General features: G+C 40.5%; 4 protein-coding genes across 13 annotated transcripts; all 4 read right to left on the bottom strand.

Annotated features, from left to right (window-relative positions):
* Positions 1 to 33: 33 nt before the first annotated feature.
* Positions 34 to 6,235, bottom strand: LOC133155397 (ATP-dependent RNA helicase DDX19B-like). 3 transcript variants are annotated; one of them, XM_061280690.1, is made up of 10 exons: positions 6,119 to 6,235; positions 3,711 to 3,803; positions 3,199 to 3,238; positions 3,045 to 3,116; positions 2,199 to 2,334; positions 1,841 to 1,933; positions 1,650 to 1,752; positions 1,423 to 1,537; positions 1,157 to 1,334; positions 34 to 1,051 (listed from the first exon to the last, which is right to left on the bottom strand). In XM_061280690.1, exons 2-10 carry the CDS (start codon positions 3,771 to 3,773, stop codon positions 661 to 663), a joined length of 1,191 nt encoding a protein of 396 aa, XP_061136674.1. In that variant the 5' UTR covers positions 3,774 to 3,803; positions 6,119 to 6,235; the 3' UTR covers positions 34 to 660. The 3 variants fall into 3 exon arrangements, with proteins under 3 accessions (XP_061136674.1, XP_061136673.1, XP_061136675.1); XM_061280689.1 differs by lacking the exon at positions 6,119 to 6,235 and adding an exon at positions 3,891 to 4,031; XM_061280691.1 differs by lacking the exon at positions 6,119 to 6,235 and having other exon boundaries at positions 3,045 to 3,113; positions 3,711 to 3,986.
* Positions 5,844 to 12,551, bottom strand: LOC133155394 (ATP-dependent RNA helicase DDX19A-like). 4 transcript variants are annotated; one of them, XM_061280681.1, is made up of 12 exons: positions 10,027 to 10,302; positions 9,515 to 9,554; positions 9,361 to 9,432; positions 8,515 to 8,650; positions 8,157 to 8,249; positions 7,966 to 8,068; positions 7,739 to 7,853; positions 7,473 to 7,650; positions 7,130 to 7,367; positions 6,781 to 6,943; positions 6,355 to 6,546; positions 5,844 to 6,235 (listed from the first exon to the last, which is right to left on the bottom strand). In XM_061280681.1, the coding sequence occupies exons 1-12, from the start codon at positions 10,087 to 10,089 to the stop codon at positions 6,174 to 6,176; spliced, it is 1,455 nt and encodes a 484-aa protein (XP_061136665.1). In that variant the 5' UTR covers positions 10,090 to 10,302; the 3' UTR covers positions 5,844 to 6,173. The 4 variants fall into 4 exon arrangements, with proteins under 4 accessions (XP_061136665.1, XP_061136663.1, XP_061136662.1 ...); XM_061280679.1 differs by lacking the exon at positions 5,844 to 6,235 and adding an exon at positions 12,435 to 12,551 and having other exon boundaries at positions 6,350 to 6,943; positions 10,027 to 10,119; XM_061280678.1 differs by lacking the exon at positions 5,844 to 6,235 and having other exon boundaries at positions 6,350 to 6,943; positions 10,027 to 10,119; positions 10,207 to 10,347.
* On the bottom strand, positions 12,160 to 18,867 carry LOC133155395 (ATP-dependent RNA helicase DDX19A-like). 4 transcript variants are annotated; one of them, XM_061280686.1, is made up of 12 exons: positions 16,343 to 16,618; positions 15,831 to 15,870; positions 15,677 to 15,748; positions 14,831 to 14,966; positions 14,473 to 14,565; positions 14,282 to 14,384; positions 14,055 to 14,169; positions 13,789 to 13,966; positions 13,446 to 13,683; positions 13,097 to 13,259; positions 12,671 to 12,862; positions 12,160 to 12,551 (listed from the first exon to the last, which is right to left on the bottom strand). In XM_061280686.1, the coding sequence occupies exons 1-12, from the start codon at positions 16,403 to 16,405 to the stop codon at positions 12,490 to 12,492; spliced, it is 1,455 nt and encodes a 484-aa protein (XP_061136670.1). In that variant the 5' UTR covers positions 16,406 to 16,618; the 3' UTR covers positions 12,160 to 12,489. The 4 variants fall into 4 exon arrangements, with proteins under 4 accessions (XP_061136670.1, XP_061136668.1, XP_061136666.1 ...); XM_061280684.1 differs by lacking the exon at positions 12,160 to 12,551 and adding an exon at positions 18,751 to 18,867 and having other exon boundaries at positions 12,666 to 13,259; positions 16,343 to 16,435; XM_061280682.1 differs by lacking the exon at positions 12,160 to 12,551 and having other exon boundaries at positions 12,666 to 13,259; positions 16,343 to 16,435; positions 16,523 to 16,663.
* Positions 18,476 to 24,093, bottom strand: LOC133155396 (ATP-dependent RNA helicase DDX19A-like). 2 transcript variants are annotated; one of them, XM_061280688.1, is made up of 12 exons: positions 22,659 to 24,093; positions 22,147 to 22,186; positions 21,993 to 22,064; positions 21,147 to 21,282; positions 20,789 to 20,881; positions 20,598 to 20,700; positions 20,371 to 20,485; positions 20,105 to 20,282; positions 19,762 to 19,999; positions 19,413 to 19,575; positions 18,987 to 19,178; positions 18,476 to 18,867 (listed from the first exon to the last, which is right to left on the bottom strand). In XM_061280688.1, the coding sequence occupies exons 1-12, from the start codon at positions 22,719 to 22,721 to the stop codon at positions 18,806 to 18,808; spliced, it is 1,455 nt and encodes a 484-aa protein (XP_061136672.1). In that variant the 5' UTR covers positions 22,722 to 24,093; the 3' UTR covers positions 18,476 to 18,805. The 2 variants fall into 2 exon arrangements, with proteins under 2 accessions (XP_061136672.1, XP_061136671.1); XM_061280687.1 differs by lacking the exon at positions 18,476 to 18,867 and having other exon boundaries at positions 18,982 to 19,575; positions 21,993 to 22,061.
* Between the last annotated feature and the right edge of the window lie 2,370 nt (positions 24,094 to 26,463).

Genomic DNA, 26,463 nt, shown 5'->3' with positions numbered 1-26,463 from the left:
GGCCAATGCAATAGATAATAGCAAGGATAACTACTTACTAAAATGCTCCTGGATCCTGTTGAGAATGTTCATACTCATTCTGCTGTCCACCATGTTGATGGCCAGCCCCCTTTTGCCGAACCGACCCGTGCGGCCAATCCTATGAAGGTAGGTCTCGTTGTCTGGGTTACCCTCCTGGTCTACAGGCAGGTCAAAATTGATCACCACCGATACCTGCTCCACATCAATTCCTGGTGGACAGAAAAAAAAGAAAAAAAAAGGCGAGAGGTGATAGGGGAAATTGACGTTAATATTTTCAATGTATGAAGAATACATACGGTATCTTCTCTAATAGCATACAGGGTGTTGACAGTCAGAATACATGTTAAAACAATATTACAAAAGCAATTGATAGGGAGAAGTGGAAGACTAAATAATTGTTAAATATCTACATATTTCATAATTATCTTGCATGGGTCCCTCACCTCTGGCACAGACATTTGTGGTGACAAGCACCTTCTCCTTTCCATTCCGGAAGCGTTCAATGACAGCTGCCCTCTGCTCTACTTGCATCTCCCCGCTAAGCAGCACCACCTGGTGGTTCTCTTTGGAAAGCTCTCCCGCCAGCCAGCCTGCGGTCTTCCTTGTCTGGATCGCATGAAGGAAAGCAGAGTCACCAGTTCATATACCAGCCAGACACTCAAGGAACATAATGAATTTATGCGACGCCAGTCTTGTGACGTTCTTAATAAACTCTGGAACATTTCTCAGGAAAATGTGATGCCATTTATAATCTATCAATCGGAAAGTGCTGGGTGAAGGGAAGTGCCTCACATGGCAGAAAATCATAGCCTGGGCTATGGTGATGGCGCCATAGATGTTGCACAGGGCTTCAAACTTTTCCTCCTTGCTGTTGCACAACACATAGTACTGCTTGATAGTATCCAGCGTCTCCTCCTCTCTTTTCAATTTGATGATATTTGGGTCAGGCACGACGCGCCTGGCGAAGTCCCACACGGTCTCCTCAAACGTAGCTGAGAACAGCAACATCTGGCAGTTTCTGGGCAGCATCCTGTGTAGCAAAGAACAAATTAAAATCGTAGCATCCTTTAGTGGAAACTCAAAATGCGAACTCCCACATTTGTCAGGAAACTTTTTTATTAATATTCATTTTTACCTCTGGATGCGAATACTCTGGTCTTTGTGACCCTGCGTTGCGATCATGACATCGGCCTCATCCAGCACAAACACCTGAATCTTCTCGGGATCAATGAACTTCAATTTGCTGCACCAGTCCAGCATGGTGCCGGGCGTGCCAATGATTATCTGTTCCTGAAGCTTCACGCCTCGCTGCACTGGAAAATTTTCAAAGAAACTTTGTCAACACAAAAACACGCCGAGGACCAGACGAGAACGTCAACATGGCACTCGATGTGAACTTACGCCTATTTCCTCGTATGGCGTAAACTAGTTTGACTTCAGGGTAGTTTTTGCCCATCTGCTCAATAACTTTGCCAGTCTGAAGCGCCAGTTCATAGGTGGGTGACAAACACAGGCACTGGTGGAAAAGGAAAAAGAGATTTAGAAATCTAACTCGCAGGTCACACAAGGACTAAGGATAAACCCATCTGCGGTCATTTGGATCACTGATAAAATCCCTAAAAAATAACCTGGGGATATTTGTGGTCTGGATTGACGTGGCTGAGCATGGCAAGCACAAAGGCAGCGGTTTTTCCTGTTCCTGACTGAGACTGGGCGATTAGATTCTGTGGACTAAACAGAAAAATCAAACTGACTTTAGTCACATCATATATTTAGTTCAGAAAAGTAGCACATCACAGTCAATGTACAGCATACTCACGGTTCAGCGAGCATCATGGGTAAGGCGGTCTCCTGGATTTTGGAGGGCCGGTTAAAACCCATGCCATAGACACCCTGAAGGAGCTGTGGTTTACTGCACATATGAGAAAAAATATTTTTGGTTTATTGATCAAGTTTGGCAGGAATACAACAAATTGGGCATGTAATGAACATCGAGCACTTCTGCCACACTTTTGCAGAACACAAATTTTATTTTTCCCTTTTCAATACGAGCGCATCTGCCGTGGTGTGTAATCTTTATTGGATAACATCCACAGACATGAGCTCATTCGTCATTTATGGCAGACGCACTAAATCACAAGAGGGATTATGAATAAATTAAAGAATGATACACTTACAGTCGCAACTCTTCAAAGGATTTTACAGAGTACAGTGGAGAGTTGGGATCCTTCTGAAGAACTTCAACTTGATTTGTGGTGTTGACAAGATTACTTCTGATTAACTTGTTCAACAATGACTGGGCCGCTTTGTCTTCTGCGGAAAAAAAAGAGAGTAGAAATTGCGTTTTTAAGATGGGAGGAATTGTTAGTGATCTGAAGGACCATGCAAAGCATACGAGTAAAAGCGACCATGTTAAACTTGCATATGCAGTGGCACCTCTACTTACGAACGCCTATACTTACGGACATTTTGAGATACGAACGGAAGCTGCGCGGATTTTTTGCATCTACTTACGTGCCAATTTTCCACTTCTGAACCGACGCATCAGCAGCCCCCCTTTTTGAGATACGATCCGGGCCCGCGCAATTTGTTTTGCATCTATTTATGAACCAATTTTCGACGCAAACTCATTAATTGCACCAAAAAGTAATGACGAGTATGTGAACACATTGCAAGCAGTATGTGGAAGCAAACAATAATTTCTTAGCATGACTTATTTTTTTCTGTGTCTTCTCAGTGTGGAAAATTATAATATAGTATAAATACCATCATTGGACCACATCTTTTTATTTTGATGTTCTACCTTTTTGGTTTAGAATATAAACGGCATCATTGATCAAAGCTTTTTACTTTGATCCAACTTTTGCTCTATTGGATCACAGCTTTTTACTTTGATGTTCTACCCTTTTGCTCTATCATGTCTATTCGGTCAATAATTTTGACAGCGTAATTGTTGTGAGGAGCGTTTGGGGTGACAAAACAATTCAATTACTGTATGGGAATACATAATCACATCAGCTTACCACGGTCATCTTCATCTGTAGTCTTTCCTGGAGTCTTATCTCCCGCTTCTGACTTTCCAAAAGTACTGCCTGCTGATGATACAGATGTTCCTTAGCAAAATCACTTTATAGCCTTTTCATGCTTGAAATTAGTCTCATCACTTTGCAAACATACCGTTTTCTCCAGGTGCATCCTTTAGTTGAAGGTTTCCAATCTGTAAAAAAAAAACAGTTTACCACAGTTGACTAGGAAAACACGTTAACGCCAGTAATGGTCAACTGTTATATATATTTATAAACGTGACCCTGAAACATAAAACTTGGAAAGCACAAATCTAGAAGAAACCAATGCTTCTACTTAATCAGGTTAAGCTATTTTGGAACCTCTTGCATCATTCAGTTGCCAGCCAGTTAAAGCTGTCTCAATGAATTACCTCTTTGATGGTAGCTTCTGCAAAAGCTAGCAACGCACAAGGCACGCAGCAATTCTTTACCGGCTAATTTGGGGCATTCTAGCGCTTGCATTTAAACTAAGCAAATATCCAAAGGCACGGCAATACACGCAGATTTGTGTTGAAACAATGTCTGTCTTAACGCCAGACAAATAGTAAGCATTCATTTTTTACAGCGCTAGGCCTGTGACTAAAACATCTTCAAGGCTAACTCAACGTAAACTAGCACATTTACATTTACTGATTCTGCTCCCGCTTCCTGTTCGTCAACAGCCTGGGCCCAAGAGTCCGAAGCCATCGTCGTTTCCCTTTGTCGTTGTTTTAAAAACTGTGTGAGGGAAAAGTAGGGTGCAGTACTTCAGTCACAATGGCGTGCCGATACCAACTGAGAGCCTTGTACAACAGCAACGTCTACCGAGTGGAAATGAAGTGCAGGGAAACAGTTCCTCCATATTAAAGGTTCCTAGCAGGATTTCCCTCAAACATAAAAAGGAATACTGTGAAAATGATTGCGATGATTTTACAAAACAAAAGTGTCAAAATTCAAAATTATGTCTAGGTTCGAAGATTACCCTGTTAGAGCTAATATAAAATTTGAAGACGACAGTATTTTCCATTTATACTTATTACTAATTAAATGTTATCAAGCGTCTTTGGGTTTTTGAAAAGCGCTCTACAAATTTAATGAATTATTATTATTAATGTTTGATAATGTTTTCATGGACACTGTCAAGGCAGTATCAATGTAACTTTATAATGATAATACTTATATCATAATTATCCATCCATCCATCCATTTTCTGTACTGCTTGTCCCCACATAATAATAATTAACCGCAGAAAATACAACAATGTCCTCACACGCACATTCACACAAGCACATACAGTGCAAATACTTTCTCTCCGTTCCTGCTGCTCTAATGTGTCTGGGTGTGTGTTTGTGCATGCACACGTGTTGGAAAGTTGGAACGGGTTGAATCAGTTAAGAAATGTAGAAGTTAGAGCAAATGTTGAATCCCCATAGAGAGAATGAATGGGAAAATAAAAAAAAGCAATTGCGCCAAAATCTTTCTAAATTTGGAACAAAACAAAAAAAACGGCCTCAGGAGGTTCACTTTTGGGGTAAAAATGTTGAAACGGGTTAAATCGGACAAAAACCGAAAACCTTAGCGCAAATGTAGCTATTTGGGGCACTTAGTGTTGAAATAGGTTCACTTCCGGCTTGATTCGGGTCATTTCCGGTCTAATTTGGGTCACTTCCGGTTTATTTGGGACACTTCCGGTTTACTACAGGTCACTTCCGGTTTAGCTGAGGTCACTTCCGGTTTATTCGGGGTCACTTCCGGTCAAAAAAGGTCACTTTCGGTTCATTTGGGGTCACTTTCGGTTCACCTGAGGTCACTTCCGGTCTATTAGGGGTCACTTTCGGTTTGATTTGGGTCACTTCCGGTTTATTTAGGTCACTTTCGGTTTAATTTGGGTCACTTTCGGTTCGTCTGAGGTCACTTCCGGTTTATTTGGGGTCATTTCCGGTCTAAAAAGGTCATTTCTGGTACATTGGGGTCACTTCCGGTTTGATTTGGGGTCACTTCCGGTCTATTTGGGGTCACTTTCGGTTTGATTTAGGGCACTTCCGGTTCATTCTGGGTTCATTGGTGGCACTCCAGGGTCATCCAAGATGGCCGCCACACTGGAATTGGGGGTCAAGGGTTGAATTGTGTAAGCATAGTGGAAGTGGGGGTGAATGGGAGTGAATGTGGGAAGCATAAGGTGAATTAAGTAAATACATTTGGAATGGGTTGAATCGGTTGAAAAATGTAGAAATTAGAGTAGAAAAACGGAATTTTGGAGAATTTGGTTGAATTTCAAATTTGAAAATTTGGAATTTTTGGTAAGTGGGAATATGTGGAACAGGTAGGCAAAAGATGAACACTTGAAAGTTGGAATGGGTTGAATCGGTTGAAAAATGTGGAAATTAGAGTAGAAAAACGAAATTTTAGAGAATTTTGGTTGAATTTCAAAATAAAAGATGTGAAGTTTGTGGTAAGTGGGAAGTTGTGGAATAGGTAGGCAAAAAATGTTTAAAAACAACTACATGTTACAGCTGAGTAGTCTTAATACTCTATAAATAAAATTGTGAGGGACGCGTGACTGGGCTTTACTCCAGAATGATCTAAAATGTTGAGGAGTTATTAGTAGGTCATCTCCATTTTGGCATTTGGCTACGCACCCTGAAGATAAATTGAGGTTAATTTCATTTCTTTCATGTGAGTATACTCTAAATTTGCATAGACCCTAAAATCCATCCATCAGTCATCACCCAAAATGACACCCCTACACTCAGAGCAGCAGTATACCCAACTTCACCCTTTCCACACACTGTCAATGTTGTAATGACCTAAAGAGGATACATTCATGAAAAATGTTCATATATGTATGAAAAGCAGAGTCAAATGGGGTTTTAGGAGTTACTTGACAGTTAAGCTTTTTCAGCATTACAAAATAAAATATTATAGTAAAAAGAGTGAAATAGGGTATGTTCCACAGACTGAAGTGTATGTAAACGTGCAGTATATGTGGTTTTACCCCCTCCACCCTAACGGCTTAAAATACAAACTTAAAAAGCCAGCATAAAGAAGCATACAGTCTTTGCAGAGCGCAAGTCTAGCTGGCGTCCACTTTGTCAGCACACTTGTCTTTCAGTTGGCGATTTTCTCAATTTCATCCAGATCGTGTGTGTCGAGTTTTTCAATTTTCTTATCTGGAAAAGAGAAAACCAGCGAGTGTTTTTTTTCTGCCAGTGGACGAATAAAAATGCAAACATATATATTACATTGAACCTGGCCAATGCAATAGATAATGGCAAGGATAACTACTTACTAAAATGCTCCTGGATCCTGTTGAGAATGTTCATACTCATTCTGCTGTCCACCATGTTGATGGCCAGCCCCCTTTTGCCGAACCGACCCGTGCGGCCAATCCTATGAAGGTAGGTCTCGTTGTCTGGGTTACCCTCCTGGTCTACAGGCAGGTCAAAATTGATCACCACCGATACCTGCTCCACATCAATTCCTGGTGGACAGAAAAAAAAGAAAAAAAAAGGCGAGAGGTGATAGGGGAAATTGACGTTAATATTTTCAATGTATGAAGAATACATACGGTATCTTCTCTAATAGCATACAGGGTGTTGACAGTCAGAATACATGTTAAAACAATATTACAAAAGCAATTGATAGGGAGAAGTGGAAGACTAAATAATTGTTAAATATCTACATATTTCATAATTATCTTGCATGGGTCCCTCACCTCTGGCACAGACATTTGTGGTGACAAGCACCTTCTCCTTTCCATTCCGGAAGCGTTCAATGACAGCTGCCCTCTGCTCTACTTGCATCTCCCCGCTAAGCAGCGCCACCTGGTGGTTCTCTTTGGAAAGCTCTCCCGCCAGCCAGCCTGCGGTCTTCCTTGTCTGGATCGCATGAAGGAAAGCAGAGTCACCAGTTCATATACCAGCCAGACACTCAAGGAACATAATGAATTTATGCGACGCCAGTCTTGTGACGTTCTTAATAAACTCTGGAACATTTCTCAGGAAAATGTGATGCCATTTATAATCTATCAATCGGAAAGTGCTGGGTGAAGGGAAGTGCCTCACATGGCAGAAAATCATAGCCTGGGCTATGGTGATGGCGCCATAGATGTTGCACAGGGCTTCAAACTTTTCCTCCTTGCTGTTGCACAACACATAGTACTGCTTGATAGTATCCAGCGTCTCCTCCTCTCTTTTCAATTTGATGATATTTGGGTCAGGCACGACGCGCCTGGCGAAGTCCCACACGGTCTCCTCAAACGTAGCTGAGAACAGCAACATCTGGCAGTTTCTGGGCAGCATCCTGTGTAGCAAATAACAAATTAAAATCGTAGCATCCTTTAGTGGAAACTCAAAATGCGAACTCCCACATTTGTCAGGAAACTTTTTTATTAATATTCATTCTTACCTCTGGATGCGAATACTCTGGTCTTTGTGACCCTGCGTTGCGATCATGACATCGGCCTCATCCAGCACAAACACCTGAATCTTCTCGGGATCAATGAACTTCAATTTGCTGCACCAGTCCAGCATGGTGCCGGGCGTGCCAATGATTATCTGTTCCTGAAGCTTCACGCCTCGCTGCACTGGAAAATTTTCAAAGAAACTTTGTCAACACAAAAACACGCCGAGGACCAGACGAGAACGTCAACATGGCACTCGATGTGAACTTACGCCTATTTCCTCGTATGGCGTAAACTAGTTTGACTTCAGGGTAGTTTTTGCCCATCTGCTCAATAACTTTGCCAGTCTGAAGCGCCAGTTCATAGGTGGGTGACAAACACAGGCACTGGTGGAAAAGGAAAAAGAGATTTAGAAATCTAACTCGCAGGTCACACAAGGACTAAGGATAAACCCATCTGCGGTCATTTGGATCACTGATAAAATCCCTAAAAAATAACCTGGGGATATTTGTGGTCTGGATTGACGTGGCTGAGCATGGCAAGCACAAAGGCAGCGGTTTTTCCTGTTCCTGACTGAGACTGGGCGATTAGATTCTGTGGACTAAACAGAAAAATCAAACTGACTTTAGTCACATCATATATTTAGTTCAGAAAAGTAGCACATCACAGTCAATGTACAGCATACTCACGGTTCAGCGAGCATCATGGGTAAGGCGGTCTCCTGGATTTTGGAGGGCCGGTTAAAACCCATGCCATAGACACCCTGAAGGAGCTGTGGTTTACTGCACATATGAGAAAAAATATTTTTGGTTTATTGATCAAGTTTGGCAGGAATACAACAAATTGGGCATGTAATGAACATCGAGCACTTCTGCCACACTTTTGCAGAACACAAATTTTATTTTTCCCTTTTCAATACGAGCGCATCTGCCGTGGTGTGTAATCTTTATTGGATAACATCCACAGACATGAGCTCATTCGTCATTTATGGCAGACGCACTAAATCACAAGAGGGATTATGAATAAATTAAAGAATGATACACTTACAGTCGCAACTCTTCAAAGGATTTTACAGAGTACAGTGGAGAGTTGGGATCCTTCTGAAGAACTTCAACTTGATTTGTGGTGTTGACAAGATTACTTCTGATTAACTTGTTCAACAATGACTGGGCCGCTTTGTCTTCTGCGGAAAAAAAAGAGAGTAGAAATTGCGTTTTTAAGATGGGAGGAATTGTTAGTGATCTGAAGGACCATGCAAAGCATACGAGTAAAAGCGACCATGTTAAACTTGCATATGCAGTGGCACCTCTACTTACGAACGCCTATACTTACGGACATTTTGAGATACGAACGGAAGCTGCGCGGATTTTTTGCATCTACTTACGTGCCAATTTTCCACTTCTGAACCGACGCATCAGCAGCCCCCCTTTTTGAGATACGATCCGGGCCCGCGCAATTTGTTTTGCATCTATTTATGAACCAATTTTCGACGCAAACTCATGAATTGCACCAAAAAGTAATGACGAGTATGTGAACACATTGCAAGCAGTATGTGGAAGCAAACAATAATTTCTTAGCATGACTTATTTTTTTCTGTGTCTTCTCAGTGTGGAAAATTATAATATAGTATAAATACCATCATTGGACCACATCTTTTTATTTTGATGTTCTACCTTTTTGGTTTAGAATATAAACGGCATCATTGATCAAAGCTTTTTACTTTGATCCAACTTTTGCTCTATTGGATCACAGCTTTTTACTTTGATGTTCTACCCTTTTGCTCTATCATGTCTATTCGGTCAATAATTTTGACAGCGTAATTGTTGTGAGGAGCGTTTGGGGTGACAAAACAATTCAATTACTGTATGGGAATACATAATCACATCAGCTTACCACGGTCATCTTCATCTGTAGTCTTTCCTGGAGTCTTATCTCCCGCTTCTGACTTTCCAAAAGTACTGCCTGCTGATGATACAGATGTTCCTTAGCAAAATCACTTTATAGCCTTTTCATGCTTGAAATTAGTCTCATCACTTTGCAAACATACCGTTTTCTCCAGGTGCATCCTTTAGTTGAAGGTTTCCAATCTGTAAAAAAAAAACAGTTTACCACAGTTGACTAGGAAAACACGTTAACGCCAGTAATGGTCAACTGTTATATATATTTATAAACGTGACCCTGAAACATAAAACTTGGAAAGCACAAATCTAGAAGAAACCAATGCTTCTACTTAATCAGGTTAAGCTATTTTGGAACCTCTTGCATCATTCAGTTGCCAGCCAGTTAAAGCTGTCTCAATGAATTACCTCTTTGATGGTAGCTTCTGCAAAAGCTAGCAACGCACAAGGCACGCAGCAATTCTTTACCGGCTAATTTGGGGCATTCTAGCGCTTGCATTTAAACTAAGCAAATATCCAAAGGCACGGCAATACACGCAGATTTGTGTTGAAACAATGTCTGTCTTAACGCCAGACAAATAGTAAGCATTCATTTTTTACAGCGCTAGGCCTGTGACTAAAACATCTTCAAGGCTAACTCAACGTAAACTAGCACATTTACATTTACTGATTCTGCTCCCGCTTCCTGTTCGTCAACAGCCTGGGCCCAAGAGTCCGAAGCCATCGTCGTTTCCCTTTGTCGTTGTTTTAAAAACTGTGTGAGGGAAAAGTAGGGTGCAGTACTTCAGTCACAATGGCGTGCCGATACCAACTGAGAGCCTTGTACAACAGCAACGTCTACCGAGTGGAAATGAAGTGCAGGGAAACAGTTCCTCCATATTAAAGGTTCCTAGCAGGATTTCCCTCAAACATAAAAAGGAATACTGTGAAAATGATTGCGATGATTTTACAAAACAAAAGTGTCAAAATTCAAAATTATGTCTAGGTTCGAAGATTACCCTGTTAGAGCTAATATAAAATTTGAAGACGACAGTATTTTCCATTTATACTTATTACTAATTAAATGTTATCAAGCGTCTTTGGGTTTTTGAAAAGCGCTCTACAAATTTAATGAATTATTATTATTAATGTTTGATAATGTTTTCATGGACACTGTCAAGGCAGTATCAATGTAACTTTATAATGATAATACTTATATCATAATTATCCATCCATCCATCCATTTTCTGTACTGCTTGTCCCCACATAATAATAATTAACCGCAGAAAATACAACAATGTCCTCACACGCACATTCACACAAGCACATACAGTGCAAATACTTTCTCTCCGTTCCTGCTGCTCTAATGTGTCTGGGTGTGTGTTTGTGCATGCACACGTGTTGGAAAGTTGGAACGGGTTGAATCAGTTAAGAAATGTAGAAGTTAGAGCAAATGTTGAATCCCCATAGAGAGAATGAATGGGAAAATAAAAAAAAGCAATTGCGCCAAAATCTTTCTAAATTTGGAACAAAACAAAAAAAACGGCCTCAGGAGGTTCACTTTTGGGGTAAAAATGTTGAAACGGGTTAAATCGGACAAAAACCGAAAACCTTAGCGCAAATGTAGCTATTTGGGGCACTTAGTGTTGAAATAGGTTCACTTCCGGCTTGATTCGGGTCATTTCCGGTCTAATTTGGGTCACTTCCGGTTTATTTGGGACACTTCCGGTTTACTACAGGTCACTTCCGGTTTAGCTGAGGTCACTTCCGGTTTATTCGGGGTCACTTCCGGTCAAAAAAGGTCACTTTCGGTTCATTTGGGGTCACTTTCGGTTCACCTGAGGTCACTTCCGGTCTATTAGGGGTCACTTTCGGTTTGATTTGGGTCACTTCCGGTTTATTTAGGTCACTTTCGGTTTAATTTGGGTCACTTTCGGTTCGTCTGAGGTCACTTCCGGTTTATTTGGGGTCATTTCCGGTCTAAAAAGGTCATTTCTGGTACATTGGGGTCACTTCCGGTTTGATTTGGGGTCACTTCCGGTCTATTTGGGGTCACTTTCGGTTTGATTTAGGGCACTTCCGGTTCATTCTGGGTTCATTGGTGGCACTCCAGGGTCATCCAAGATGGCCGCCACACTGGAATTGGGGGTCAAGGGTTGAATTGTGTAAGCATAGTGGAAGTGGGGGTGAATGGGAGTGAATGTGGGAAGCATAAGGTGAATTAAGTAAATACATTTGGAATGGGTTGAATCGGTTGAAAAATGTAGAAATTAGAGTAGAAAAACGGAATTTTGGAGAATTTGGTTGAATTTCAAATTTGAAAATTTGGAATTTTTGGTAAGTGGGAATATGTGGAACAGGTAGGCAAAAGATGAACACTTGAAAGTTGGAATGGGTTGAATCGGTTGAAAAATGTGGAAATTAGAGTAGAAAAACGAAATTTTAGAGAATTTTGGTTGAATTTCAAAATAAAAGATGTGAAGTTTGTGGTAAGTGGGAAGTTGTGGAATAGGTAGGCAAAAAATGTTTAAAAACAACTACATGTTACAGCTGAGTAGTCTTAATACTCTATAAATAAAATTGTGAGGGACGCGTGACTGGGCTTTACTCCAGAATGATCTAAAATGTTGAGGAGTTATTAGTAGGTCATCTCCATTTTGGCATTTGGCTACGCACCCTGAAGATAAATTGAGGTTAATTTCATTTCTTTCATGTGAGTATACTCTAAATTTGCATAGACCCTAAAATCCATCCATCAGTCATCACCCAAAATGACACCCCTACACTCAGAGCAGCAGTATACCCAACTTCACCCTTTCCACACACTGTCAATGTTGTAATGACCTAAAGAGGATACATTCATGAAAAATGTTCATATATGTATGAAAAGCAGAGTCAAATGGGGTTTTAGGAGTTACTTGACAGTTAAGCTTTTTCAGCATTACAAAATAAAATATTATAGTAAAAAGAGTGAAATAGGGTATGTTCCACAGACTGAAGTGTATGTAAACGTGCAGTATATGTGGTTTTACCCCCTCCACCCTAACGGCTTAAAATACAAACTTAAAAAGCCAGCATAAAGAAGCATACAGTCTTTGCAGAGCGCAAGTCTAGCTGGCGTCCACTTTGTCAGCACACTTGTCTTTCAGTTGGCGATTTTCTCAATTTCATCCAGATCGTGTGTGTCGAGTTTTTCAATTTTCTTATCTGGAAAAGAGAAAACCAGCGAGTGTTTTTTTTCTGCCAGTGGACGAATAAAAATGCAAACATATATATTACATTGAACCTGGCCAATGCAATAGATAATGGCAAGGATAACTACTTACTAAAATGCTCCTGGATCCTGTTGAGAATGTTCATACTCATTCTGCTGTCCACCATGTTGATGGCCAGCCCCCTTTTGCCGAACCGACCCGTGCGGCCAATCCTATGAAGGTAGGTCTCGTTGTCTGGGTTACCCTCCTGGTCTACAGGCAGGTCAAAATTGATCACCACCGATACCTGCTCCACATCAATTCCTGGTGGACAGAAAAAAAAGAAAAAAAAAGGCGAGAGGTGATAGGGGAAATTGACGTTAATATTTTCAATGTATGAAGAATACATACGGTATCTTCTCTAATAGCATACAGGGTGTTGACAGTCAGAATACATGTTAAAACAATATTACAAAAGCAATTGATAGGGAGAAGTGGAAGACTAAATAATTGTTAAATATCTACATATTTCATAATTATCTTGCATGGGTCCCTCACCTCTGGCACAGACATTTGTGGTGACAAGCACCTTCTCCTTTCCATTCCGGAAGCGTTCAATGACAGCTGCCCTCTGCTCTACTTGCATCTCCCCGCTAAGCAGCGCCACCTGGTGGTTCTCTTTGGAAAGCTCTCCCGCCAGCCAGCCTGCGGTCTTCCTTGTCTGGATCGCATGAAGGAAAGCAGAGTCACCAGTTCATATACCAGCCAGACACTCAAGGAACATAATGAATTTATGCGACGCCAGTCTTGTGACGTTCTTAATAAACTCTGGAACATTTCTCAGGAAAATGTGATGCCATTTATAATCTATCAATCGGAAAGTGCTGGGTGAAGGGAAGTGCCTCACATGGCAGAAAATCATAGCCTGGGCTATGGTGATGGCGCCATAGATGTTGCACAGGGCTTCAAACTTTTCCTCCTTGCTGTTGCACAACACATAGTACTGCTTGATAGTATCCAGCGTCTCCTCCTCTCTTTTCAATTTGATGATATTTGGGTCAGGCACGACGCGCCTGGCGAAGTCCCACACGGTCTCCTCAAACGTAGCTGAGAACAGCAACATCTGGCAGTTTCTGGGCAGCATCCTGTGTAGCAAATAACAAATTAAAATCGTAGCATCCTTTAGTGGAAACTCAAAATGCGAACTCCCACATTTGTCAGGAAACTTTTTTATTAATATTCATTCTTACCTCTGGATGCGAATACTCTGGTCTTTGTGACCCTGCGTTGCGATCATGACATCGGCCTCATCCAGCACAAACACCTGAATCTTCTCGGGATCAATGAACTTCAATTTGCTGCACCAGTCCAGCATGGTGCCGGGCGTGCCAATGATTATCTGTTCCTGAAGCTTCACGCCTCGCTGCACTGGAAAATTTTCAAAGAAACTTTGTCAACACAAAAACACGCCGAGGACCAGACGAGAACGTCAACATGGCACTCGATGTGAACTTACGCCTATTTCCTCGTATGGCGTAAACTAGTTTGACTTCAGGGTAGTTTTTGCCCATCTGCTCAATAACTTTGCCAGTCTGAAGCGCCAGTTCATAGGTGGGTGACAAACACAGGCACTGGTGGAAAAGGAAAAAGAGATTTAGAAATCTAACTCGCAGGTCACACAAGGACTAAGGATAAACCCATCTGCGGTCATTTGGATCACTGATAAAATCCCTAAAAAATAACCTGGGGATATTTGTGGTCTGGATTGACGTGGCTGAGCATGGCAAGCACAAAGGCAGCGGTTTTTCCTGTTCCTGACTGAGACTGGGCGATTAGATTCTGTGGACTAAACAGAAAAATCAAACTGACTTTAGTCACATCATATATTTAGTTCAGAAAAGTAGCACATCACAGTCAATGTACAGCATACTCACGGTTCAGCGAGCATCATGGGTAAGGCGGTCTCCTGGATTTTGGAGGGCCGGTTAAAACCCATGCCATAGACACCCTGAAGGAGCTGTGGTTTACTGCACATATGAGAAAAAATATTTTTGGTTTATTGATCAAGTTTGGCAGGAATACAACAAATTGGGCATGTAATGAACATCGAGCACTTCTGCCACACTTTTGCAGAACACAAATTTTATTTTTCCCTTTTCAATACGAGCGCATCTGCCGTGGTGTGTAATCTTTATTGGATAACATCCACAGACATGAGCTCATTCGTCATTTATGGCAGACGCACTAAATCACAAGAGGGATTATGAATAAATTAAAGAATGATACACTTACAGTCGCAACTCTTCAAAGGATTTTACAGAGTACAGTGGAGAGTTGGGATCCTTCTGAAGAACTTCAACTTGATTTGTGGTGTTGACAAGATTACTTCTGATTAACTTGTTCAACAATGACTGGGCCGCTTTGTCTTCTGCGGAAAAAAAAGAGAGTAGAAATTGCGTTTTTAAGATGGGAGGAATTGTTAGTGATCTGAAGGACCATGCAAAGCATACGAGTAAAAGCGACCATGTTAAACTTGCATATGCAGTGGCACCTCTACTTACGAACGCCTATACTTACGGACATTTTGAGATACGAACGGAAGCTGCGCGGATTTTTTGCATCTACTTACGTGCCAATTTTCCACTTCTGAACCGACGCATCAGCAGCCCCCCTTTTTGAGATACGATCCGGGCCCGCGCAATTTGTTTTGCATCTATTTATGAACCAATTTTCGACGCAAACTCATTAATTGCACCAAAAAGTAATGACGAGTATGTGAACACATTGCAAGCAGTATGTGGAAGCAAACAATAATTTCTTAGCATGACTTATTTTTTTCTGTGTCTTCTCAGTGTGGAAAATTATAATATAGTATAAATACCATCATTGGACCACATCTTTTTATTTTGATGTTCTACCTTTTTGGTTTAGAATATAAACGGCATCATTGATCAAAGCTTTTTACTTTGATCCAACTTTTGCTCTATTGGATCACAGCTTTTTACTTTGATGTTCTACCCTTTTGCTCTATCATGTCTATTCGGTCAATAATTTTGACAGCGTAATTGTTGTGAGGAGCGTTTGGGGTGACAAAACAATTCAATTACTGTATGGGAATACATAATCACATCAGCTTACCACGGTCATCTTCATCTGTAGTCTTTCCTGGAGTCTTATCTCCCGCTTCTGACTTTCCAAAAGTACTGCCTGCTGATGATACAGATGTTCCTTAGCAAAATCACTTTATAGCCTTTTCATGCTTGAAATTAGTCTCATCACTTTGCAAACATACCGTTTTCTCCAGGTGCATCCTTTAGTTGAAGGTTTCCAATCTGTAAAAAAAAAACAGTTTACCACAGTTGACTAGGAAAACACGTTAACGCCAGTAATGGTCAACTGTTATATATATTTATAAACGTGACCCTGAAACATAAAACTTGGAAAGCACAAATCTAGAAGAAACCAATGCTTCTACTTAATCAGGTTAAGCTATTTTGGAACCTCTTGCATCATTCAGTTGCCAGCCAGTTAAAGCTGTCTCAATGAATTACCTCTTTGATGGTAGCTTCTGCAAAAGCTAGCAACGCACAAGGCACGCAGCAATTCTTTACCGGCTAATTTGGGGCATTCTAGCGCTTGCATTTAAACTAAGCAAATATCCAAAGGCACGGCAATACACGCAGATTTGTGTTGAAACAATGTCTGTCTTAACGCCAGACAAATAGTAAGCATTCATTTTTTACAGCGCTAGGCCTGTGACTAAAACATCTTCAAGGCTAACTCAACGTAAACTAGCACATTTACATTTACTGATTCTGCTCCCGCTTCCTGTTCGTCAACAGCCTGGGCCCAAGAGTCCGAAGCCATCGTCGTTTCCCTTTGTCGTTGTTTTAAAAACTGTGTGAGGGAAAAGTAGGGTGCAGTACTTCAGTCACAATGGCGTGCCGATACCAACTGAGAGCCTTGTACAACAGCAACGTCTACCGAGTGGAAATGAAGTGCAGGGAAACAGTTCCTCCATATTAAAGGTTCCTAGCAGGATTTCCCTCAAACATAAAAAGGAATACTGTGAAAATGATTGCGATGATTTTACAAAACAAAAGTGTCAAAATTCAAAATTATGTCTAGGTTCGAAGATTACCCTGTTAGAGCTAATATAAAATTTGAAGACGACAGTATTTTCCATTTATACTTATTACTAATTAAATGTTATCAAGCGTCTTTGGGTTTTTGAAAAGCGCTCTACAAATTTAATGAATTATTATTATTAATGTTTGATAATGTTTTCATGGACACTGTCAAGGCAGTATCAATGTAACTTTATAATGATAATACTTATATCATAATTATCCATCCATCCATCCATTTTCTGTACTGCTTGTCCCCACATAATAATAATTAACCGCAGAAAATACAACAATGTCCTCACACGCACATTCACACAAGCACATACAGTGCAAATACTTTCTCTCCGTTCCTGCTGCTCTAATGTGTCTGGGTGTGTGTTTGTGCATGCACACGTGTTGGAAAGTTGGAACGGGTTGAATCAGTTAAGAAATGTAGAAGTTAGAGCAAATGTTGAATCCCCATAGAGAGAATGAATGGGAAAATAAAAAAAAGCAATTGCGCCAAAATCTTTCTAAATTTGGAACAAAACAAAAAAAACGGCCTCAGGAGGTTCACTTTTGGGGTAAAAATGTTGAAACGGGTTAAATCGGACAAAAACCGAAAACCTTAGCGCAAATGTAGCTATTTGGGGCACTTAGTGTTGAAATAGGTTCACTTCCGGCTTGATTCGGGTCATTTCCGGTCTAATTTGGGTCACTTCCGGTTTATTTGGGACACTTCCGGTTTACTACAGGTCACTTCCGGTTTAGCTGAGGTCACTTCCGGTTTATTCGGGGTCACTTCCGGTCAAAAAAGGTCACTTTCGGTTCATTTGGGGTCACTTTCGGTTCACCTGAGGTCACTTCCGGTCTATTAGGGGTCACTTTCGGTTTGATTTGGGTCACTTCCGGTTTATTTAGGTCACTTTCGGTTTAATTTGGGTCACTTTCGGTTCGTCTGAGGTCACTTCCGGTTTATTTGGGGTCATTTCCGGTCTAAAAAGGTCATTTCTGGTACATTGGGGTCACTTCCGGTTTGATTTGGGGTCACTTCCGGTCTATTTGGGGTCACTTTCGGTTTGATTTAGGGCACTTCCGGTTCATTCTGGGTTCATTGGTGGCACTCCAGGGTCATCCAAGATGGCCGCCACACTGGAATTGGGGGTCAAGGGTTGAATTGTGTAAGCATAGTGGAAGTGGGGGTGAATGGGAGTGAATGTGGGAAGCATAAGGTGAATTAAGTAAATACATTTGGAATGGGTTGAATCGGTTGAAAAATGTAGAAATTAGAGTAGAAAAACGGAATTTTGGAGAATTTGGTTGAATTTCAAATTTGAAAATTTGGAATTTTTGGTAAGTGGGAATATGTGGAACAGGTAGGCAAAAGATGAACACTTGAAAGTTGGAATGGGTTGAATCGGTTGAAAAATGTGGAAATTAGAGTAGAAAAACGAAATTTTAGAGAATTTTGGTTGAATTTCAAAATAAAAGATGTGAAGTTTGTGGTAAGTGGGAAGTTGTGGAATAGGTAGGCAAAAAATGTTTAAAAACAACTACATGTTACAGCTGAGTAGTCTTAATACTCTATAAATAAAATTGTGAGGGACGCGTGACTGGGCTTTACTCCAGAATGATCTAAAATGTTGAGGAGTTATTAGTAGGTCATCTCCATTTTGGCATTTGGCTACGCACCCTGAAGATAAATTGAGGTTAATTTCATTTCTTTCATGTGAGTATACTCTAAATTTGCATAGACCCTAAAATCCATCCATCAGTCATCACCCAAAATGACACCCCTACACTCAGAGCAGCAGTATACCCAACTTCACCCTTTCCACACACTGTCAATGTTGTAATGACCTAAAGAGGATACATTCATGAAAAATGTTCATATATGTATGAAAAGCAGAGTCAAATGGGGTTTTAGGAGTTACTTGACAGTTAAGCTTTTTCAGCATTACAAAATAAAATATTATAGTAAAAAGAGTGAAATAGGGTATGTTCCACAGACTGAAGTGTATGTAAACGTGCAGTATATGTGGTTTTACCCCCTCCACCCTAACGGCTTAAAATACAAACTTAAAAAGCCAGCATAAAGAAGCATACAGTCTTTGCAGAGCGCAAGTCTAGCTGGCGTCCACTTTGTCAGCACACTTGTCTTTCAGTTGGCGATTTTCTCAATTTCATCCAGATCGTGTGTGTCGAGTTTTTCAATTTTCTTATCTGGAAAAGAGAAAACCAGCGAGTGTTTTTTTTCTGCCAGTGGACGAATAAAAATGCAAACATATATATTACATTGAACCTGGCCAATGCAATAGATAATGGCAAGGATAACTACTTACTAAAATGCTCCTGGATCCTGTTGAGAATGTTCATACTCATTCTGCTGTCCACCATGTTGATGGCCAGCCCCCTTTTGCCGAACCGACCCGTGCGGCCAATCCTATGAAGGTAGGTCTCGTTGTCTGGGTTACCCTCCTGGTCTACAGGCAGGTCAAAATTGATCACCACCGATACCTGCTCCACATCAATTCCTGGTGGACAGAAAAAAAAGAAAAAAAAAGGCGAGAGGTGATAGGGGAAATTGACGTTAATATTTTCAATGTATGAAGAATACATACGGTATCTTCTCTAATAGCATACAGGGTGTTGACAGTCAGAATACATGTTAAAACAATATTACAAAAGCAATTGATAGGGAGAAGTGGAAGACTAAATAATTGTTAAATATCTACATATTTCATAATTATCTTGCATGGGTCCCTCACCTCTGGCACAGACATTTGTGGTGACAAGCACCTTCTCCTTTCCATTCCGGAAGCGTTCAATGACAGCTGCCCTCTGCTCTACTTGCATCTCCCCGCTAAGCAGCGCCACCTGGTGGTTCTCTTTGGAAAGCTCTCCCGCCAGCCAGCCTGCGGTCTTCCTTGTCTGGATCGCATGAAGGAAAGCAGAGTCACCAGTTCATATACCAGCCAGACACTCAAGGAACATAATGAATTTATGCGACGCCAGTCTTGTGACGTTCTTAATAAACTCTGGAACATTTCTCAGGAAAATGTGATGCCATTTATAATCTATCAATCGGAAAGTGCTGGGTGAAGGGAAGTGCCTCACATGGCAGAAAATCATAGCCTGGGCTATGGTGATGGCGCCATAGATGTTGCACAGGGCTTCAAACTTTTCCTCCTTGCTGTTGCACAACACATAGTACTGCTTGATAGTATCCAGCGTCTCCTCCTCTCTTTTCAATTTGATGATATTTGGGTCAGGCACGACGCGCCTGGCGAAGTCCCACACGGTCTCCTCAAACGTAGCTGAGAACAGCAACATCTGGCAGTTTCTGGGCAGCATCCTGTGTAGCAAATAACAAATTAAAATCGTAGCATCCTTTAGTGGAAACTCAAAATGCGAACTCCCACATTTGTCAGGAAACTTTTTTATTAATATTCATTCTTACCTCTGGATGCGAATACTCTGGTCTTTGTGACCCTGCGTTGCGATCATGACATCGGCCTCATCCAGCACAAACACCTGAATCTTCTCGGGATCAATGAACTTCAATTTGCTGCACCAGTCCAGCATGGTGCCGGGCGTGCCAATGATTATCTGTTCCTGAAGCTTCACGCCTCGCTGCACTGGAAAATTTTCAAAGAAACTTTGTCAACACAAAAACACGCCGAGGACCAGACGAGAACGTCAACATGGCACTCGATGTGAACTTACGCCTATTTCCTCGTATGGCGTAAACTAGTTTGACTTCAGGGTAGTTTTTGCCCATCTGCTCAATAACTTTGCCAGTCTGAAGCGCCAGTTCATAGGTGGGTGACAAACACAGGCACTGGTGGAAAAGGAAAAAGAGATTTAGAAATCTAACTCGCAGGTCACACAAGGACTAAGGATAAACCCATCTGCGGTCATTTGGATCACTGATAAAATCCCTAAAAAATAACCTGGGGATATTTGTGGTCTGGATTGACGTGGCTGAGCATGGCAAGCACAAAGGCAGCGGTTTTTCCTGTTCCTGACTGAGACTGGGCGATTAGATTCTGTGGACTAAACAGAAAAATCAAACTGACTTTAGTCACATCATATATTTAGTTCAGAAAAGTAGCACATCACAGTCAATGTACAGCATACTCACGGTTCAGCGAGCATCATGGGTAAGGCGGTCTCCTGGATTTTGGAGGGCCGGTTAAAACCCATGCCATAGACACCCTGAAGGAGCTGTGGTTTACTGCACATATGAGAAAAAATATTTTTGGTTTATTGATCAAGTTTGGCAGGAATACAACAAATTGGGCATGTAATGAACATCGAGCACTTCTGCCACACTTTTGCAGAACACAAATTTTATTTTTCCCTTTTCAATACGAGCGCATCTGCCGTGGTGTGTAATCTTTATTGGATAACATCCACAGACATGAGCTCATTCGTCATTTATGGCAGACGCACTAAATCACAAGAGGGATTATGAATAAATTAAAGAATGATACACTTACAGTCGCAACTCTTCAAAGGATTTTACAGAGTACAGTGGAGAGTTGGGATCCTTCTGAAGAACTTCAACTTGATTTGTGGTGTTGACAAGATTACTTCTGATTAACTTGTTCAACAATGACTGGGCCGCTTTGTCTTCTGCGGAAAAAAAAGAGAGTAGAAATTGCGCTTTTAAGATGGGAGGAATTGTTAGTGATCTGAAGGACCATGCAAAGCATACGAGTAAAAGCGACCATGTTAAACTTGCATATGCAGTGGCACCTCTACTTACGAACGCCTATACTTACGGACATTTTGAGATACGAACGGAAGCTGCGCGGATTTTTTGCATCTACTTACGTGCCAATTTTCCACTTCTGAACCGACGCATCAGCAGCCCCCCTTTTTGAGATACGATCCGGGCCCGCGCAATTTGTTTTGCATCTATTTATGAACCAATTTTCGACGCAAACTCATTAATTGCACCAAAAAGTAATGACGAGTATGTGAACACATTGCAAGCAGTATGTGGAAGCAAACAATAATTTCTTAGCATGACTTATTTTTTTCTGTGTCTTCTCAGTGTGGAAAATTATAATATAGTATAAATACCATCATTGGACCACATCTTTTTATTTTGATGTTCTACCTTTTTGGTTTAGAATATAAACGGCATCATTGATCAAAGCTTTTTACTTTGATCCAACTTTTGCTCTATTGGATCACAGCTTTTTACTTTGATGTTCTACCCTTTTGCTCTATCATGTCTATTCGGTCAATAATTTTGACAGCGTAATTGTTGTGAGGAGCGTTTGGGGTGACAAAACAATTCAATTACTGTATGGGAATACATAATCACATCAGCTTACCACGGTCATCTTCATCTGTAGTCTTTCCTGGAGTCTTATCTCCCGCTTCTGACTTTCCAAAAGTACTGCCTGCTGATGATACAGATGTTCCTTAGCAAAATCACTTTATAGCCTTTTCATGCTTGAAATTAGTCTCATCACTTTGCAAACATACCGTTTTCTCCAGGTGCATCCTTTAGTTGAAGGTTTCCAATCTGTAAAAAAAAAACAGTTTACCACAGTTGACTAGGAAAACACGTTAACGCCAGTAATGGTCAACTGTTATATATATTTATAAACGTGACCCTGAAACATAAAACTTGGAAAGCACAAATCTAGAAGAAACCAATGCTTCTACTTAATCAGGTTAAGCTATTTTGGAACCTCTTGCATCATTCAGTTGCCAGCCAGTTAAAGCTGTCTCAATGAATTACCTCTTTGATGGTAGCTTCTGCAAAAGCTAGCAACGCACAAGGCACGCAGCAATTCTTTACCGGCTAATTTGGGGCATTCTAGCGCTTGCATTTAAACTAAGCAAATATCCAAAGGCACGGCAATACACGCAGATTTGTGTTGAAACAATGTCTGTCTTAACGCCAGACAAATAGTAAGCATTCATTTTTTACAGCGCTAGGCCTGTGACTAAAACATCTTCAAGGCTAACTCAACGTAAACTAGCACATTTACATTTACTGATTCTGCTCCCGCTTCCTGTTCGTCAACAGCCTGGGCCCAAGAGTCCGAAGCCATCGTCGTTTCCCTTTGTCGTTGTTTTAAAAACTGTGTGAGGGAAAAGTAGGGTGCAGTACTTCAGTCACAATGGCGTGCCGATACCAACTGAGAGCCTTGTACAACAGCAACGTCTACCGAGTGGAAATGAAGTGCAGGGAAACAGTTCCTCCATATTAAAGGTTCCTAGCAGGATTTCCCTCAAACATAAAAAGGAATACTGTGAAAATGATTGCGATGATTTTACAAAACAAAAGTGTCAAAATTCAAAATTATGTCTAGGTTCGAAGATTACCCTGTTAGAGCTAATATAAAATTTGAAGACGACAGTATTTTCCATTTATACTTATTACTAATTAAATGTTATCAAGCGTCTTTGGGTTTTTGAAAAGCGCTCTACAAATTTAATGAATTATTATTATTAATGTTTGATAATGTTTTCATGGACACTGTCAAGGCAGTATCAATGTAACTTTATAATGATAATACTTATATCATAATTATCCATCCATCCATCCATTTTCTGTACTGCTTGTCCCCACATAATAATAATTAACCGCAGAAAATACAACAATGTCCTCACACGCACATTCACACAAGCACATACAGTGCAAATACTTTCTCTCCGTTCCTGCTGCTCTAATGTGTCTGGGTGTGTGTTTGTGCATGCACACGTGTTGGAAAGTTGGAACGGGTTGAATCAGTTAAGAAATGTAGAAGTTAGAGCAAATGTTGAATCCCCATAGAGAGAATGAATGGGAAAATAAAAAAAAGCAATTGCGCCAAAATCTTTCTAAATTTGGAACAAAACAAAAAAAACGGCCTCAGGAGGTTCACTTTTGGGGTAAAAATGTTGAAACGGGTTAAATCGGACAAAAACCGAAAACCTTAGCGCAAATGTAGCTATTTGGGGCACTTAGTGTTGAAATAGGTTCACTTCCGGCTTGATTCGGGTCATTTCCGGTCTAATTTGGGTCACTTCCGGTTTATTTGGGACACTTCCGGTTTACTACAGGTCACTTCCGGTTTAGCTGAGGTCACTTCCGGTTTATTCGGGGTCACTTCTGGTCAAAAAAGGTCACTTTCGGTTCATTTGGGGTCACTTTCGGTTCACCTGAGGTCACTTCCGGTCTATTAGGGGTCACTTTCGGTTTGATTTGGGTCACTTCCGGTTTATTTAGGTCACTTTCGGTTTAATTTGGGTCACTTTCGGTTCGTCTGAGGTCACTTCCGGTTTATTTGGGGTCATTTCCGGTCTAAAAAGGTCATTTCTGGTACATTGGGGTCACTTCCGGTTTGATTTGGGGTCACTTCCGGTCTATTTGGGGTCACTTTCGGTTTGATTTAGGGCACTTCCGGTTCATTCTGGGTTCATTGGTGGCACTCCAGGGTCATCCAATTTACTACTCCATTTACTTTATTATTGTGTGAAGGCGAAGGCCTTCACACATATGTTATTCTACTCCATTTACTTTATTATTGTGTGAAGGCGAAGGCCTTCACACATATGTTATTCTACTCCATTTACTTTATTGTGTGAAGGCGAAGGCCTTCACACATATGTTATTCTACTCCATTTACTTTATTATTGTGTGAAGGCGAAGGCCTTCACACATATGTTATTCTACACCATTCTCTATTATTGTGTGAAGGCGAAGGCCTTCACACATTGATATTGTACTTTATTATTAAACAACTTATTCCTCCCACTTTTTTGACATCCAACTACTCCCACATGCTTCAACCGATTCACCTCGTTCAAACTTTCACACGTTCCAAAAATTCATGGCACGCTTGCCAGTATTTTTCGCGTTCATAACATTTACCGTTTTTAAGTAATTAGCAAATTTGTGCCTTTTATTTCCCCATTCATTCTTAATAGAAATGTCAACCCGAGCCAGTTTCCTGTAGTGGGTCCGATTCCCACATTGGGCGTCATTAATTATTTTACTCTTTATTCTTCCCGCTTATCATTTTCAACGCTTATCATTTGTAACTAACATTCACATTCAACATTCATTACATTAAGCAATTTCCACCACTTTGATTACGTATTCGCATTCAACAAACACATTCATTACATTAACCAAATTCAACCGGTATGTAGACAGGGACACAATTAGCTCGTGGGAAACACAAGTGATTCCAGTACACGAGCATCTTTCCCGAGTGGTATCAAAACCCGCGTCAGTTCGATTCCCACATTGGGCGTCATTATTTATTTTACTCTTTATCCTTCCCGGTTATCATTTTCAACGGTTATCATTTGTAACTTTTGTCATTCGCATTCAACATTCATTACATTAAGCAATTTCCACCAGTTTGATTACGCATTCGCATTCAACAAACACATTCATTACATTAACCAAATTCAACCAGCAAGAAGGAAGGATCCTCGTTAGCTCAGTCGGAAACACAATGGAAATGTCAACCCGAGCCAGTTTCCTGTAGTGGGTTCGATTCCCACATTGGGAGTCATAAATTATTTTACTCTTTATTCTTCCCCCTTATCATTTTCAACGCTTATCATTTGTACCTTTTTTGTAACATTTGTAACGTTTCATTTTTAACGCTTATCATTTGTACCTTTTTGTAACATGTATTTGTAACATTTTCCCATTTATTTCACAATTATCTATTTTCCCTTTGTATTCTTCCCGCTCATCATTTTTAACGCTTAACGTTTGTAACTTAACATCTGCCTTCGCCTTCACATGCAATTTCTTCCGAAATTGCAATTCTAGTTGTGTGAAGGCGAAGGCCTTCACACATTGTTATTCTACTTTATTGTGTGAAGGCGAAGGCCTTCACACATTGATATTGTACTTTATTATTAAACAACTTATTCCTCCCACTTTTTTGACATCTAACTACTCCCACATGCTTCAACCCATTCACCTCGTTCAAACTTTCACACGTTCCAAAAATTCATGGCACGCTTGCCAGTATTTTTCGCGTTCATAACATTTACCGTTTTTAAGTAATTAGCAAATTTGTGCCTTTTATTTCCCCATTCATTGTGTGAAGGCGAAGGCCTTCACACATTGTTATTCTACTTTATTATTATTTTTATTAAACAACTTATTCCTCCCACCTTTTTGACATCCAACTACTCCCACATGCTTCAACCGATTCACCTCGTTCAAACTTTCACACGTTCCAAAAATTCATGGCAAGCTTGCCACTTTTTTTCTCGTTCATAACATTTACCGTTTTTAAGTAATTAGCAAATTTGTGCCTTTTATTTCCCCATTCATTCTTAATGGCAATGTCAACCCGAGCCAGTTTCCTGTAGTGGGTTCGATTCCCACATTGGGCGTCATTATTTATTTTACTCTTTATTCTTCCCGCTTATCATTTTCAACGCTTATCATTTGTAACTAACATTCGCATTCAACATTCATTACATTAAGCAATTTCCACCACTTTAATTACGTATTCGCATTCAACAAACACATTCATTACATTAACCAATTTCAACCATGGCATAGTAAGGGACTCAATTAGCTCGTGGGAAACACAAGTGATTCCAGTACACGAGCATCATTCCCGAGTGGTATCAAAACCCGCGTCAGTTCGATTCCCACGTTGGGCGTCATTATTTATTTTACTCTTTATCCTTTCCCTTATCATTTTCAACGCTTATCATTTGTACCTTTTTTGTAACATTTGTAACATTTCATTTTTAACGCTTATCATTTGTACCTTTTTGTAACATGTATTTGTAACATTTTCCCATTTATTTCACAATTATTTCTTTCCC

This window comes from Syngnathus typhle, linkage group LG6 (genome assembly GCF_033458585.1).
Source record: "Syngnathus typhle isolate RoL2023-S1 ecotype Sweden linkage group LG6, RoL_Styp_1.0, whole genome shotgun sequence".
Taxonomy (NCBI): domain Eukaryota; kingdom Metazoa; phylum Chordata; class Actinopteri; order Syngnathiformes; family Syngnathidae; genus Syngnathus; species Syngnathus typhle.
This window is presented reverse-complemented; position numbering and strand designations above follow the sequence as displayed.

What these genes read in the sequence shown, in the direction of transcription:
- LOC133155397 (XM_061280690.1), bottom strand. Translation starts at nt 3,773, where the DNA reads ATGGCTTCGGACTCTTGGGCCCAGGCTGTTGACGAACAGGAAGCGGGA. An exon ending in CCCATGATGCTCGCTGAACC is followed by an intron (nt 1,753 to 1,840) that starts GTGAGTATGCTG and finishes TTTTCTGTTTAG; the next exon opens with TCCACAGAATCTAATCGCCC. An exon ending in CAGACCACAAATATCCCCAG is followed by an intron (nt 1,538 to 1,649) that starts GTTATTTTTTAG and finishes CTTTTCCACCAG; the next exon opens with TGCCTGTGTTTGTCACCCAC.
- LOC133155394 (XM_061280681.1), bottom strand. Translation starts at nt 10,089, where the DNA reads ATGGCTTCGGACTCTTGGGCCCAGGCTGTTGACGAACAGGAAGCGGGA. An exon ending in CGCCATACGAGGAAATAGGC is followed by an intron (nt 7,651 to 7,738) that starts GTAAGTTCACAT and finishes AAAATTTTCCAG; the next exon opens with TGCAGCGAGGCGTGAAGCTT. An exon ending in CAGGATCCAGGAGCATTTTA is followed by an intron (nt 6,236 to 6,354) that starts GTAAGTAGTTAT and finishes TCTCTTTTCCAG; the next exon opens with ATAAGAAAATTGAAAAACTC.
- LOC133155395 (XM_061280686.1), bottom strand. Translation starts at nt 16,405, where the DNA reads ATGGCTTCGGACTCTTGGGCCCAGGCTGTTGACGAACAGGAAGCGGGA. An exon ending in TACAGATGAAGATGACCGTG is followed by an intron (nt 14,967 to 15,676) that starts GTAAGCTGATGT and finishes TTTTTTCCGCAG; the next exon opens with AAGACAAAGCGGCCCAGTCA. An exon ending in AGGCTATGATTTTCTGCCAT is followed by an intron (nt 13,260 to 13,445) that starts GTGAGGCACTTC and finishes CATGCGATCCAG; the next exon opens with ACAAGGAAGACCGCAGGCTG.
- LOC133155396 (XM_061280688.1), bottom strand. Translation starts at nt 22,721, where the DNA reads ATGGCTTCGGACTCTTGGGCCCAGGCTGTTGACGAACAGGAAGCGGGA. An exon ending in CAGAGTATTCGCATCCAGAG is followed by an intron (nt 20,000 to 20,104) that starts GTAAGAATGAAT and finishes TTTGCTACACAG; the next exon opens with GATGCTGCCCAGAAACTGCC. An exon ending in CACAAATGTCTGTGCCAGAG is followed by an intron (nt 19,179 to 19,412) that starts GTGAGGGACCCA and finishes TCTGTCCACCAG; the next exon opens with GAATTGATGTGGAGCAGGTA.